Source organism: Pan troglodytes, chromosome 1 (assembly GCF_028858775.2).
Source record: "Pan troglodytes isolate AG18354 chromosome 1, NHGRI_mPanTro3-v2.0_pri, whole genome shotgun sequence".
Taxonomy (NCBI): domain Eukaryota; kingdom Metazoa; phylum Chordata; class Mammalia; order Primates; family Hominidae; genus Pan; species Pan troglodytes.
Window position 1 is genome coordinate 41,211,212 of NC_072398.2, and position 14,826 is coordinate 41,226,037.

General features: G+C 45.9%; 1 protein-coding gene across 2 annotated transcripts in view; it reads left to right on the forward strand.

Moving 5' to 3' along the window:
- The window catches only part of CD34 (CD34 molecule), a 24,852-nt gene extending 12,487 nt beyond the window's left edge, over positions 1-12,365 (forward strand). Inside the window, exons 4-8 of one of the 2 annotated variants that reach the window (XM_514160.8) lie at positions 1,335-1,415; positions 9,282-9,438; positions 9,690-9,742; positions 10,057-10,221; positions 10,980-12,365. In XM_514160.8, coding sequence (XP_514160.2) covers positions 1,335-1,415; positions 9,282-9,438; positions 9,690-9,742; positions 10,057-10,221; positions 10,980-11,165 — 642 coding nt within the window. In that variant the 3' untranslated portion in view covers positions 11,166-12,365. Of the gene's footprint in view, positions 1-1,334; positions 1,416-9,281; positions 9,439-9,689; positions 9,743-10,056; positions 10,222-10,784 lie in introns of both variants that reach the window. The other variant, XM_001167752.7, reaches the window with a different exon arrangement.
- The last annotated feature ends 2,461 nt before the right edge of the window (positions 12,366-14,826 follow it).

A 14,826-nucleotide genomic window follows, 5' to 3' on the forward strand; every position in this document is an offset into this window, starting at 1 on the left:
AGCTGTTTCTTTCCCTCCACCCCTCTCCTCATCCCTGCCAGTGGGATTTGGGTCATGTGGGAATCAGCAGGGAAATACACAGTTTAAATATTGCTGGGAGAAGTAGAAAGAGGAGGAAAGGGGTAGAGTTAGGTGGTAAGGCCCATCCAGGCTTTGGGTATTGCATTTTAGGGAATAGAGAGTAAACGGGATTCTCAGAGATCCATCCAATCCTCTGGTTCTTTCTAGTACCTATCGGTGGGGCTTTGACCAGGACATTATTTCCCTTTGGGAATATTTGGCAACTATTGCTTATTTGCTGGGGCTGCTTCTCCCACAATGGTTAGGACAAATAACGTTTCCTCTACATGAGAGGGTTTGGTGGTTGTGCCAGGCACAGAGAGGCAGTAAAGGGGGGCATTGGCAGTGGCAAGAACTGGGCAGACCAGGGATGGTGAGCTCAGCCTGGCCTTCTCAGCCTTAGGGCCTATGACTGTCAACAGCTTTCAGCATGCAGGACAGAAAATATGAGGGCCTCAGTCATGAGATATGCCCGAGGGATCTTTCGGCTTTCTGTTTTTAAAGGAGCCAGGGCCAGGTGTGGTGGCTCATGCCTGTAATCCCAACACTTTGGGAGCCTGAAGTGGGCAGATCACTTGAGGTCAGGAGTTCAAGACCAGCCCGGGCAACATGGTGAAACCCCGTCTCTACCAAAACATACAAAAATTAGCTGGGTGTGGTCATGCACCTGTAGTCCCAGCTACCCAGGAGGCTGAGGCAAGAGAATCACTTGAACCAGGGAGGTGGAGGTTGCAGTGAGCCGAGATCATGCCACTGAACTCTAACCTGGGCAAGACTCGATCTCAAAATAAACAAATAAATAAATAAATAAATAAAAGAGCCAAAATGGGAATTTGGAGAGTCCTGGAGGCCAGGAGAAAAAACAGGTACCCCAGCATCTGCTGGTCCACCCCATTATCCCTGTTTGCCTATATGGCCTTCCTGCAAGTTTGTGATTGACTGGAGAGAAAACAACCCAAAGGGGAAAAGATCCTCCCCTCTCCCAGTCCTGCACCATCCAAGCCAGTGTTTACCAAGGTTGCAAATAGCTGCTTGCCAGTAAGCCCAGGCTAGTAACAAAAGTTTTGTCATCTGATGAGGATAGATATGAAATAGACGAGAGTATGACTATTAGAAATCTCTAGTCCCCTGACAAATTTTAAATGTCCTTTTCCTTAAAACCTCCTAAGAGAGCACCTCACAGAAAGCAAACTGGAAAAAGTTGGGAAAGAAATGAGGAGCAAAGATGCTGGCTTATTTACTTTGTTTTTGTTATTGTTTTTGTTTTAATACAGACAGAAATCAAATGTTCAGGCATCAAAGAAGTGAAATTGACTCAGGGCATCTGCCTGGAGCAAAATAAGACCTCCAGCTGTGTAAGTCAACCCCCCACCCAACCTCTTCCTCCCGCCCCTGTCCCTTTCCTCCATCCCTTCTGAACACCCTTAAACCTTCTTGGATTGCACTGGATTTGAGTAGGGGTCTGGGGAGTTTAGCTTGGTCAGCCTGCCTTTACTACTGAGCTTTCTGTTTAGGGAGTAAGAGGCCCCATCTGGTGGGCAAAAAAGACAATAACAATTTAAATTATTAATAAATTTTGTTATTTTTCCGTCCTCTATAGTACTTTTTCCCCCTCCTCTATAGTACTTTTTAAATTTTCCTCTCCTCTGTAGTACTTTTAAATCTGAGAGAGTCAGATTTAAGTTGCTTCTTGGTTAAGAAAGTCCTTCTCACTCACCAGATATAAACTAGTCACCTAAAATGTCAGTTCATTTATTATTTCATTTATTATTATTAAATATTTACACGTAACTCTTTAATCCATATAGAATTTATTTTGCTGTAATGTTATATTTTCCATGTAACCATTTTTCCTAACATTATTTGTTGAATGACTCCCTCTTCTGTTGCATGGGATGTATCCTTTAGCTTATATTAAGTTTTTATATGTCTTAGGGCATACTCTTCAGACATATTTTATTTGTTCAGTTTGTCTGTACTTTTGCCTATTTTAAATTTTCAAAATTATTGTATGTTTTTACTACAGTATTTTTAATATCCAGTCAGGCAGATCTTTTTTTATTACGCTGTAAAAAATGTAAATTATTTTTTTCTTTTTGAAAAAAATGCAAAAAAAAATGCTTTAAAATTTGAATTGTAATTGCTCTAAAATTTCTTCATTTTTTCTGGTTTTCTTTTGCATCTCTCAGCATCTTGTTTCTTTAGCTTTAATTTTTCTCTAGATTTGATGGATGTCATAGGCCTATTTGTCACATAGGTCTCCCACTATATATTCAAATTGATTGTCACTGATAGATTAAAAAGTTAATAGAGTTTTGAATAATTATTTTGGGTTTGGCCAGTTTCTTGAATTTGCCTATTGATTCTAGGAGCTTTTTAGTTGATTCCTTTCAATTTTAAGGTAAGCTATCTTGTTATCTACTACAATATATTGCTTTTCTCCTCCTGTTTAGTAGTTATGCCTCTTGTTTCAGTTTCATGTCTTACTGCATTGGAAAGAATGTACAGGGAATTGTGTTATTTTAAATGATTCTGGCAGACCTTGCTTTGTTTCAGTAAATCTAATTTCCTAACAGTAACATGGCTCTGGAGGAAGGATGAGGTGAAGGAAAGAGTGGTATTTACTTACAGAAGAAAACATTTTCTTACAAGTTGGGGATCTATATAAGGGAATCACATATGTGATGTGCTGGCATGCATAGATTGGAAAGATCGCAGCCTGTAGAGGTCTTAAATTACTTATTTTTTCCATTCTAACTCGGTAGTTTTACTACGATCATCAGTTGGGTCTCTCTGACTTACAAATTTGTAAAAATTATACCTGAAAGAATTTAACTTAGGACATCTAAAAACAACAGAAATAGTGAAGACATGAGTTTGCATAGTGGAATAACTAAATGCAGTCTGCAAAATAGTTAACTTAAACATGAACATACAATGTACAAGTAACATGCAGCATGTTTCTGATGCTGATTTTCAACTCAACTCATTAGAAAAAAAATTGTCAAGTTCTTTGCTAGTTGTAGCCAAGGAAAATGACGGTCTTTCCCCCTGCAACCCCATCGACTTGGTGGAGCATACATTTTGCTGTGTATCACACAGGTATGTGCCAGAATGCTAATTCTTTGTGCCTGGAATTTAGAGTTAACTGCAGAGCCTTTGCCTTTCTGTTGCTCTTCAAAGCTCACATGTAACTTGGGTCACTGTATGAGAAAAGTGCCAGAAACTTACTGCTCTTTTAGAAATAATTCCTCTTAACTCTGCTGTGGTCTTTGCTGTCTGGCCTACTTCGTGCCACAGCTGAGAAGGTCTCTGCATGTTCCTCTAAGATTGAGGTAGTATCTGTGAGTGGGGATGTGAAAAGAGAGCAGCTCCCCTCCAGTTCCTATGCCAAAGAAGACTTCCATCCACACTGCCCCTTCATAAAGCAACTCTGTGGCAGCTCATATGAGTGCTTTTGTTCCCCTGGTCTCTCCACCAGTGTTGATCCCCTTTCTTCCTGAGGGCTCCTCATCCTCAGCCCCCATGCAGCAAAGCCTCCTGCTACTCCCCAAGGTAATTTATCCTCAGCTTGCTATCCTGTTCCAAAATGTTTAGCCACAGCTCCCGATTATGTCCGAGATGACCTTTCCTTGGTCCCTACTCCCTGCTTGTCTGATAAACAGTCTGTTCCAAAAGCTGCGAATGCTGCAGGGCCTCCTAATTTTCCTTAGGTTGGATTTGTACTTTCGGTGTCAGAGGGCCTTAAGGTATTGGTTCTAATGTTGGGAGCCTCAGGCCCTACCTAATACCCTGGTGAAGAGCAGGAAGGATTTGGTTTCCCCGAGCATCACATCCTTGATGTATGTTGGTATGCTCATCTAATATATGCCCATAACAGGAAAATATGTGCATGAGTCTAGCTATCCAGACACTCATTCTGCACTGACACATAGTGAGTACCAATATGTTAGCTCACCCTATGTGGATTCTGTAGGCGTGTCTTCTGTATGTGCATTCTGTAGACATGTCTATCCCAATCACTCTTTTTTTTGCTCCCCAGCCATCACCTCTAGGCAGCCAGGGGAAGGGAAGGTGATACCACTCTCATCTCAAACACCTTTTACCATATCTCAGAACCCTCATTAGTAGGATGTGTCTTCCTGAGTCTAACTGTCATTCTTTTGGCAGCAGTGTCAGCTTAATTTAGTTTTTGTGGTTGTGGTTCCCCAAATAGTTTCCAAAATGTAAGATTACTTTATACTTTTATGCTACACCCATTTGTCCAGAGAAACCCACCAAAATATTTTTAATTGTGGTAAAATATACATAAGTCATCACCTTAGCCACTTTTAAGGGTAGTAGTAGTAGTAAGTACGTTCACATTATTGTACAACCAATCTCTAGAACTGTCTGCGTCTTCCATCACTGAAACTGTGTACCCATGAAACAACTCCCTGCTCTCCCCAGACCCTGGCAACTTTCTGTTCCTGTGTTCCTATGACTTTGCCTACTCTAGGTACCTCATATGGGTAGAGTCGTAGTGTTTGTCTTGTTATGTGACTGGTCGATTTCACTCAGTATAATGTCTTTAAAGTCCAACCATGTTGTAGCACGTGTCAGAATTTCCTTCCTTTTTAAGGATGGATAATATTCCATTGTATGTGTAAACCTCGTTTTGCTTCTCCATTCATCTGTTGATGGACACTTGGGCTTTTTCCCCTTTAGGCTAATGTGAATAATACTGCTTTTAACATAAGTGTACAAATATCTCCTTGGCAACCCAATTTGAGTCCTTTCGGGGCTATATCCAAAAGTGAAATGGCTGGACCACATGGGAATTCTATTTTTGAATTTTTGAGGAACCACCAGACCATTTTACATTCCCACCAGTAGTGCACAAGGGTTCCAATTTCTTCTCATCCTCATCAACACGTGTTATTTTCTGGGTTTTTTAAATAGCAGCCGTCCTAATGGGTATGCGGTGGTATTTCATGGTGGTTTTGATTTGCATTTCCCTGATGATTAGTGATGTTGAGCCTCTTTCATGTGTTTGTTGGCCATTTGTATATCTTCTTTGGGGAAAAGTCTAGTCAAGTCCTTTGTCCGCCAATTTGTATACCTATCTTTAGTACCACATCTGTTTATATGCAGAGTTTGTAATTACTCAGCTAGCTCACTTTACTCTTATTCACATTGACTTCATCTGAGGCAGGCTGCCTCCAGCTTGCACTAAAGGTCAGTTTCCATGCGGAAAACATAAGTTACAGATGAAGGATTTATGAAGATGATGTGTCTACTGGAAAAAGCCTGCAATCTGGAAACGATCTCACTTCTCATCCTTTGTTAGCTGCCCCCACTTGTTAGGTGACTTGAAACAGGTCCCTTCATTATTCCATTTTCTATGTGAAAATAGCGTTTTCACCTGCATTGTCAAACTCACACCAAAATAGATAAAATTATATTAAAAGGGGTTGGGGGAGATGATTGATCCTAGAATCTCAGCGTTCTAGGATCTTAATATCTTAAATATCTTAAAGGTCATTAGAAAAATACCTGTCCCTCCCTCACCCCCATCTCCATCCCCATTGCAATGCTTGATGTTAAGAGTCTTTGCAAAGTTTGAGAATGCTACTCTAGAGAGGTTAGATGGGTTTATTGTGTTTGCAGAGAAACATGTGTGAGCTGATGTAGTTAGGAGCTTGTAAATCTGATTCTCATGAACAAAATGGTGAGGTTGTGTCTTCCTCCTGCCCACTCTCCCGTGATGTTTGCCCACAGCCTCTCTTGGGGGAGGATGTTTATTCCAAGTGTCCGGAGAAAAATTGTGCTTTGTTCAGGATCCACCTGCTCCTCTTGGGGCCCAAACACAATTCACTGATGCGGTTGGATTCCAGAGTGGGAGGCTGGCCGCTATTATTCCCTTGAATCTAGTCCAAGAAACTGTGCAAGGGGTGGAGGGACCCTGTGTGGAGGCCAACTGGTTGGGATGTTAAGTTGAACAACAATTCCCTGAGTTCTTTTGTTTGGTGCCACGGTTCATGCAGTCTGGGTTGTAAATGCTATAATGTGCACTCCCCCCAACACACACTTAGGAGTCTTACAATCTAGTCACAGAAAAATGACAATAACAATGCATAGAATATGATCAATATGTAGACTCTAGATGATATGGTATATAAGGTATTACTATCATTAATAATGATAGTAGCAGCTGCCATTTATCTAGTGCCCACTAGATTCTCAACACCACATTGGACACTTTTTTTTTTTTGAGACAGAGTCTTGCTCTGTTGCCCAGGCTGGAGTGCAGAGTGTAGTGTTGTGATCTCAGTTCACTGCAACCTCTGTCTCCTGGGTTCAAGCGATTCTCGTGCCTCAGCCTCCCGAGTAGCTGGGATTACAGATGCCCACCACCATGCCCAGCTAATTTTTGCATTTTTTAGAAGAGACAAAGTTTCACCATTTTGGCCAGGCTGGTCTCGAACCCTTGGCCTCATCTGATTTGTCCATCTCGGCCTCCCAAAGTGCTGGGATTACAGGCATGAGCCACTGCACCCAACTGGACACTTTCATACAATATCTATTTAGTCACCACAACAACCTAGTGTACAGCTGAGGAACATGACACTCAGACTAGTTGCATGACTTGCAAAGAATCCAGTAAAGAGCAGAGCAAGGATTGATGCCCAGTCTGGTTGAAGGTAGGACCAGCTTCATTGAGGAGGTAGAAACTGAGTTGAGTCTTGAAGGATAGTGAATACCAGGGAGAAGGTAGTGTTCTTCATTCTCTTTGAAATGAGGGTTGTGGAATAATGCATGCTGTCCCCATCTTGGGCTTCCTGGAGGTGGGGCCTCAGTTCCAAATGCTCTTCCCCACTGGCTTCCTCTGCTCACCCTCCAGCCATTCTTCAAGGCCTATAGTGACATGTGTCTGCTAACCTTAACCAGACGTGTCCTCACCCTCCTTAGTATGTCCATAGCACTTTGGTTGTACCTTTCTTATGGTGCTTACCACGGCAGTAGCTCTGACCTCTGAAGTCTCTTCACGCCTCCATTTCTTCATCTACAAAATTAGTAGAATAACTCTACCAAGCTCGTAGGTCGTGTGAGGCCTAAGTGAGTTAATATATGGAAAGCACTCAGAACTGTGCCTGGATATCATAGGCATCTGTTACCTTATTTTTTATTTCTTTATTTTTGAGCCAGGGTCTCTGTCACCCAGGGTGGAGTACAGTGGACTCAACCTCTCAGGGTGGAGAGACCCTCCCACCTCAGCCCCCCAAGTAGCTGGTACTATAAGTGCATGCCACCACACCCAGTTTAATTTCTAAATTTTTTATAGAGATAGGGTTTCCCTGTGTTGCCCAGGCTGGTCTCGAATTCCTGGGCTGAAGTAATCCTCCCACCTCAGCCTCCCAAAGTGCTAGGATGACAGGCATGAGTCACCGCGCCTGGTTGGCATCCATCATTTTAATTGCCGTACATGCAAACTGAAAGCTTTGACAAGGTGGAATTCATAGATACCTCCCAATCCCCACCCCCCCTACACATGACACGTGAATACAACACACGCATACATGACACTTGCACAGAGGCTTTCACGCAGTGTCCTATATTCAGGGCTTGATAAATTGTCAAGGTGTGGCTTCTTGCACTCAGCAGGTGGAGGAAGGTGCCATTTGGTTTGGCTAGTTTACAACCTGCAGGAGCCCTGTCCCTCTGCCTCTCTTGGGAAGCAGACCTATTTCAACTGGAGATACTTCAGAAGCCCAGAGTCATCCAGGCAAGAAACCCCCTCCTCCTCATCCAGACTCTTGGTGCTGGGGAGCGGGGGTGCTCAAGGGGAAGCCATGTAAGGCTCCCCTGAGACAACTGGGTTTAGAGAGGTGGAGACTGTTGATTGGTTCAGTGTGGCATTCAGACTACTTAGTTCAAATGCTGTTCAGAAAAACAGATTTTTCCAGAGTTAGAGCGTCTATCCAAGGACTTACTGGGAGACCTGCAGAATTGCTCCTTTTCCTGAGGAATGAAGCAGCAGTGGCCTGAGAACTCATTTCTCTGTAGCCTTGTTTCCTGGGGGTTTTTTGAGGCTCCACTTTGGGCTCGTGTCTCTGTGACCTGGAGTTTGGCTAACCACACTCTCCTGGCCTTATCCAAGCCCAGTTGTTTTCCCTCAGCTGCTTCAAATTCCAGCTGGGTCCTGAGGCCAATCTTGACCTTGCTTTGTGTAGGAGCAAAGGAGCCTGGGTTTTCCTGCCTTGGGTCACAGCAGTGGGAAAATACCCAGGCTCCATTCCAACTGGGAGGACCCTGTGGCCTTGTTGCAAGCAGCGGCCCTGCCCGCAAACAGGAAGCTTTCTCCTCCACAGAGACCCAGTTCTGATGATGGTCACACACCCCAGCAGTTTTCCCCTAACAGGAAAGTTGTCAGGGCTGTTCAGGCATTTCCTTCTCTGCCATCTGCCATCCGGACTGAAGAGAAAGTCTTAGTTTCAATTCCTTTCCTGTTCAGGGGAGGAGGACACTCTGATTGGAGGCTGCTGGAACAAATTCTGACTCACTATTGAAGAATTATCAGAGTTTTTCTTCTGAGTCCAAGTTCCTGGGTCTGATGGCCCAGTCAGCAACCTGAAGAAAAATCTATGAACTTCATTAAAACTGGGTTCCATGCTTTTAATGGAAAACAGAGATGGAAGACGAGACAAAAATGCCATTTCAGTTTGAGCAATGCACTTTATGAGACTCCTTTGGGTAGAAAGAGGGAGGAGGCCACTGAGGTTTCCACTGAGTGTATATTATAGATTTGTTCTCTACTCCTCACCTCCCTTGGCTTTTCTTCCATCATTGGGGACTGCTGTAATCTTGAAACAGAATATTTTCTCTTAGTTATTATTGCATTATTAATATTTTCTGTTGTTGGTCATTTCTTTTGAGTTTAATTTGCATATGTGTACATGGGCAATGCTTCAACGAGACAATTTTTTTAAGTTTGTTCTCTAACATCTTAGATACTAGAAGATATGGATTTTGGTCCTGGGAGATTATTTAGGTTTTTTTCTTATTGTGTTGTTGCACATATACAGTTAGCAGTTTTTTTTTTTTTTTCTGTTGGAATTTTAGAAACAAGGATCCTTCTTGCGGACGGGGTAAGAGTATGACTGTAATCAGGGACTCTGGGTGCAGTTTAGGGCAGAGCAGTAATTTCATCTCTTGCTCTCCATGTTTCTCTGTCTTCCCAGGCGGAGTTTAAGAAGGACAGGGGAGAGGGCCTGGCCCGAGTGCTGTGTGGGGAGGAGCAGGCTGATGCTGATGCTGGGGCCCAGGTATGCTCCCTGCTCCTTGCCCAGTCTGAGGTGAGGCCTCAGTGTCTACTGCTGGTCTTGGCCAACAGAACAGGTAAGGTGCACCTCTGCCTGGGGGAACAGGGAAGGAGTAGGGCTGAGGTTAGAGAATCCTGGGTGGAGATGGGGCATCTTAGATCCAAAGAGACCACAGGTGCTGGGGAGAAGGACTTGGCTGGCTTTGGGAGCGGTCCCCCCGAGATGGACCACCCTGGCCATCAGAGCATCTTCTAGAACAGCATGGGAGGGTGGAGCAGGATAAGCTGGTTTCTCTTTAGATTTAGCAACCCTTGTTTCTAATTCTAGAAATTTCCAGCAAACTCCAACTTATGAAAAAGCACGAATCTGACCTGAAAAAGGTAAGTCCTCTGAGATGATGGGCCTGAGAGGGAATGCTGGGGCAGGGGGGCTCCCTGGAGTAAGGGGGGAAGTCATTATCTTCCCCAGTTCTACCTACCATCCTTCTCTGAGTCTTCTCCTTTCTAGTCTTGAACCAAAAATGGTGGGGTATGACTGAATTAAGAGACGTCAGTCTCAAATCCCATTTCAAAAATTCCTGAGGTCAATGCCCTCAAGCATCTGTTCACTGTTGAGTCACACACAGGGGGCTGGAGCGGGCTGGGCTCCACTTTTGGCAAGTGACAGGCTGTATCTTCTTTGTCTTCTTTTCAAGCTGGGGATCCTAGATTTCACTGAGCAAGATGTTGCAAGCCACCAGAGTTATTCCCAAAAGACCCTGATTGCGCTGGTCACCTCGGGAGCCCTGCTGGCTGTCTTGGGCATCACTGGCTATTTCCTGATGAATCGCCGCAGCTGGAGCCCCACAGGAGAAAGGCTGGTCAGTTCTGGGGGCCAGGGTAAAGGAAATGAGGAAGATAGTGGGTTTCTGGGGAGTTCAGTGGATGTCATGGAGCAGGAGGAGAAATACCAGAAAAAGCCCTTCTGTGAGCTTACATAAAGATATGCATGTGTGCACACACAGTAATCGGTGGAAGATTCAAAATATTATGTAGAAAACTGGGGAGGGGACAGTAATGGTGCCAGCCCACCTACTCGGTGTGGTAGCAGATGATTCGTGTCATCTATTCATTATGTTTTCTGGGATAGTTCAGCTTGGGGCCACCAGAACAGGCTGTTAAATCAGCCACACTGTATTTGCAACCATGTTAAATGCCCAGTGGGTGCCCCCTTGCTCAAAAGGAGGCATACGGAAGGAGTATCCCCTTTTGCCATTCTGGATGAGGGAGGACAAGGCTGAGGTCTGAATCTTGGCCTCTGGCCTGTCCCCTACCCTGGGGAGGTCATCCCACCCTTCTTGGAACTGCCCGTTTTCCTGCGGGAGCTGGCTGCCGAGCTGCGGTGGCATGGTGTGGTGCCTCTCCTATGTCCTTTCTCCTCTAGGAGCTGGAACCCTGACCACTCTTCAGGAAGAAAGGAGTCTGCACATGCAGCTGCACCCTCCCTCCGATCCTTCCTCCCACCTCCCCCTCCCCCTTCTCCCACCCCTGCCCCCACTTCCTGTTTGGGCCCCTCTCCCATCCAGTGTCTCACAGCCCTGCTTACCAGATAATGCTACTTTATTTATACACCGTCTAGGGCGAAGACCCTTATTACACGGAGAACGGTGGAGGCCAGGGCTATAGCTCAGGACCTGGGACCTCCCCTGAGGCTCAGGGAAAGGCCAGTGTGAACCGAGGGGCTCAGGAAAACGGGACCGGCCAGGCCACCTCCAGAAACGGCCATTCAGCAAGACAACACGTGGTGGCTGATACCGAATTGTGACTCGGCTAGGTGGGGCAAGGCTGGGCAGTGTCCGAGAGAGCACCCCTCTCTGCATCTGACCACGTGCTACCCCCATGCTGGAGGTGACATCTCTTACGCCCAACCCTTCCCCACTGCACACACCTCAGAGGCTGTTCTTGGGGCCCTACACCTTGAGGAGGGGCAGGTAAACTCCTGTCCTTTACACATTCGGCTCCCTGGAGCCAGACTCTGGTCTTCTTTGGGTAAACGTGTGACGGGGGAAAGCCAAGGTCTGGAGAAGCTCCCAGGAACAATCGATGGCCTTGCAGCACTCACACAGGACCCCCTTCCCCTACCCCCTCCTCTCTGCCGCAATACAGGAACCCCCAGGGGAAAGATGAGCTTTTCTAGGCTACAGTTTTCTCCCAGGAAGCTTTGATTTTTACTGTTTCTTCCCTGTATTTTCTTTCTCTACTTTGAGGAAACCAAAGTAACCCTTTGCACCTGCTCTTTTGTAATGATATAGCCAGAAAAACGTGTTGCCTTGAACCACTTCCCTTATCTCTCCTCCAAGACACTGTGGACTTGGTCACCAGCTCCTCCCTTGTTCTCTAAGTTCCACTGAGCTCCATGTGCCCCCTCTACCATTTGCAGAGTCCTGCACAGTTTTCTGGCTGGAGCCTAGAACAGGCCTCCCAAGTTTTAGGACAAACAGCTCAGTTCTAGTCTCTCTGGGGCCACACAGAAACTCTTTTTGGGCTCCTTTTTCTCCCTCTGGATCAAAGTAGGCAGGACCATGGGACCAGGTCTTGGAGCTGAGCCTCTCACCTGTACTCTTCCGAAAAATCCTCTTCCTCTGAGGCTGGATCCTAGCCTTATCCTCTGATCTCCATGGCTTCCTCCTCCCTCCTGCCGACTCCTGGGTTGAGCTGTTGCCTCAGTCCCCCAACAGATGCTTTTCTGTCTCTGCCTCCCTCACCCTGAGCCCCTTCATTGCTCTGCACCCCCATATGGTCATAGCCCAGATCAGCTCCTAACCCTTATCACCAGCTGCCTCTTCTGTGGGTGACCCAGGTCCTTGTTTGCTGTTGATTTCTTTCCAGAGGGGTTGAGCAGGGATCCTGGTTTCAATGACGGTTGGAAATAGAAATTTCCAGAGAAGAGAGTATTGGGTAGATATTTTTTCTGAATACAAAGTGATGTGTTTAAATACTGCAATTAAAATGATACTGAAACACATCTGTTATGTGACTCTGTCTTAGCTGGGTGTGTCTGCATGCAAGAGTGACACCCTCCATTAGACCTAGCTAGACTGTGCAGTGATGTGGTGGGGAGGACCAGCCAGGGAAGAGGTTGGAGCACCTCAGCAGACACAGGCACCAGCCAGGATGCTAAGGACCTTTAGCCAAGTCTGCCAACTATTCTCCTCCATGGGGAGAGGAAACATCCATTTCCAGTGGTAGAAAGGCAGACCCGAATGTACCAGGGAGCTTCCAAATGGAGGGTGGTATGTTGGGTTCTTAGGAGCTGTACCCTTCATGAACACCCTTCTGAGAAGAGGAACATGCTGATCACTGCTGCAAAATATGCAAAACAAAGGGAAGGGGCAATGTCCTGTGCACCCTTTATTATCAGGCCACCCCCCTCCCCAGCCCCCCAGGTCAGAGTAGACACAGTGAAGGACTATGTGGGGACTGTTGTTCTAGAGACCTGGCAGCCAACTCAGGGAGGGGGCTGGTTTCCACCCTCAAGATTAAGACAGCAGCCTAATTTTAAAAAAATCTGTAAGCATGTACCTCCCCCCAGCTTCCAAAACAACCCCCACCCCACCCCTACCAGGCCATAGGAAGTTGGGGAGGGAGTGCTGAGGAGCTCCAGGAAACACTCCCAAGTGTGTCGACAGTGGCAGAGGCAGTTGGGGCCAAACAAAGGTTGATTCTTCCATTCTTATCTCCATAAAGCCAGATCTTTCCCTTCAGCACTCCTCCACCCCCATCTCCTTCTTGCTTTTCTCCAACTCCTCTAATAATAGGTTCTTCCCTAGGACACAGGGGAGGCGAAATGATGAGGTTCAGAGTCTTCCCTCAAAGGCAATGGCTGCCTTGAGGGTTGGAGCAAAGGATGATGAGCAAAAGACGATGGTAATCAGTAGGGAAGTCCAGCCGGCTTGCATCTAGTTGCACATCTTGCCTTGAGGGTGATCCAGTGAGGGTCTGTCCCAGCTAGGACATCAAGTAGGAGGGGTGGGTTCAGGGTTCAGATTCCTAGGAATTATGGGAGGAGAGGAAAAGGCAACTTGGATGCACCTCCAGCCTCAGGCCTAGCAACCTGCAATGCATCTCACCCTGAGTTTGCTGGAATGTGTATGTATGCTTTGGGAGGAAGGGGTGTGTGTGTATTGCGGGGTGGGGTGGGGCAGCTGGTTCCCTCTGACAGCTGGACAGCTTGCCCTGAAGAATTTGCCAGCTTTCTGGAAAAATCCAACTTTCCCACCGTGGGCCTGAGCATCCTGGTACAGCAATGGCGCCACCTGCTGGCCTTATTCAGGTCCTACTGCTCAGCCTCAGCTCAATCGCCTCCATGTTGGGCTTCTCTCCCTGGCTGCCCCACCCTCTAGTCCAACTTCTCTTGTACACAAAGCTCATATAACTATAGAACGTCGCTGTTGAAGAGAACTTTAAAGATACATTTAATTAAACTCCCTTATGGTATAGTTAAAGACAAACTAAGGCTCAGAGAAGGGAGGTGGCTTGCCCAATCACCCAGAATTCTGAAGTCCTGAATCTGTAGTTTTCCCTTCCATCATATCATCCTACTCTTCTGCCGAGTCTTCCATGTTACTCCAGTTGGATGTCATGAAGCCAGTGTGGCAGTGTGAAGATAGGTTTGGGACTTCACTTCTGGAGCATTTCATCAACATAAGCTATCCTAGGCCTGGCCAGCCAAGCAGGTCCTGGAGGAGCCCCAGGACAAAGATCACAGGAGGCCATGAGGTTCGGCTTCTTCGGCGCCCACAGTGAGCCCAGGAAAATTAGCTGTAGGGTATTACACTGTTGACTATGGAGAGCATATCTGGAATTATCTTCAGCCAGATTTTCATCTGAATGGATAAATGGGAATACCATCTAAGTCCAGATAAATAGATCACTTCCATCTCATCCCTTCTAGGTAGATTAATCCCACACTTCCTCTTCACACAAAACCAGTAATAGGTCATCGATTTTGTGCAACAGGATGCTGCTTCTCTTCCTAAAGCCCCCATCGAAGAGGCTTCCAGCCACCATTCAATCATTCATCAAGTCTTATGATGTGCCAGACACTGCGCGAAATGTGCCAGAACATCTGTTATGTGCCAGACACTGTTCTTGAGACTGGGGATACAGCAAACACTCATGAAGCTTATAATTCTAGCAGAAGAGGACAGTAAACAATGTCATCTCAGTAAGTATATACATGTGTTTTCAGGTCATATTGAGAGCTATGAAAAACATAAAATATATTGAGAATAATGGTTGGTATTTTACATATGGTGGTTACTTTTAGAAAAATAACAGTGGAGAGCACAGCTTCACTTGAATGAAGTGGAGAAGCAGGTTGTATGCCAAGCTGGGAGAGATTATCCCACACAGGGGAAAGGACAAGTGCAAAGCCCTATGATGAAAAGCTGCCAAGTGCAGAAAGCCTCAGATGGCAGGGGGCA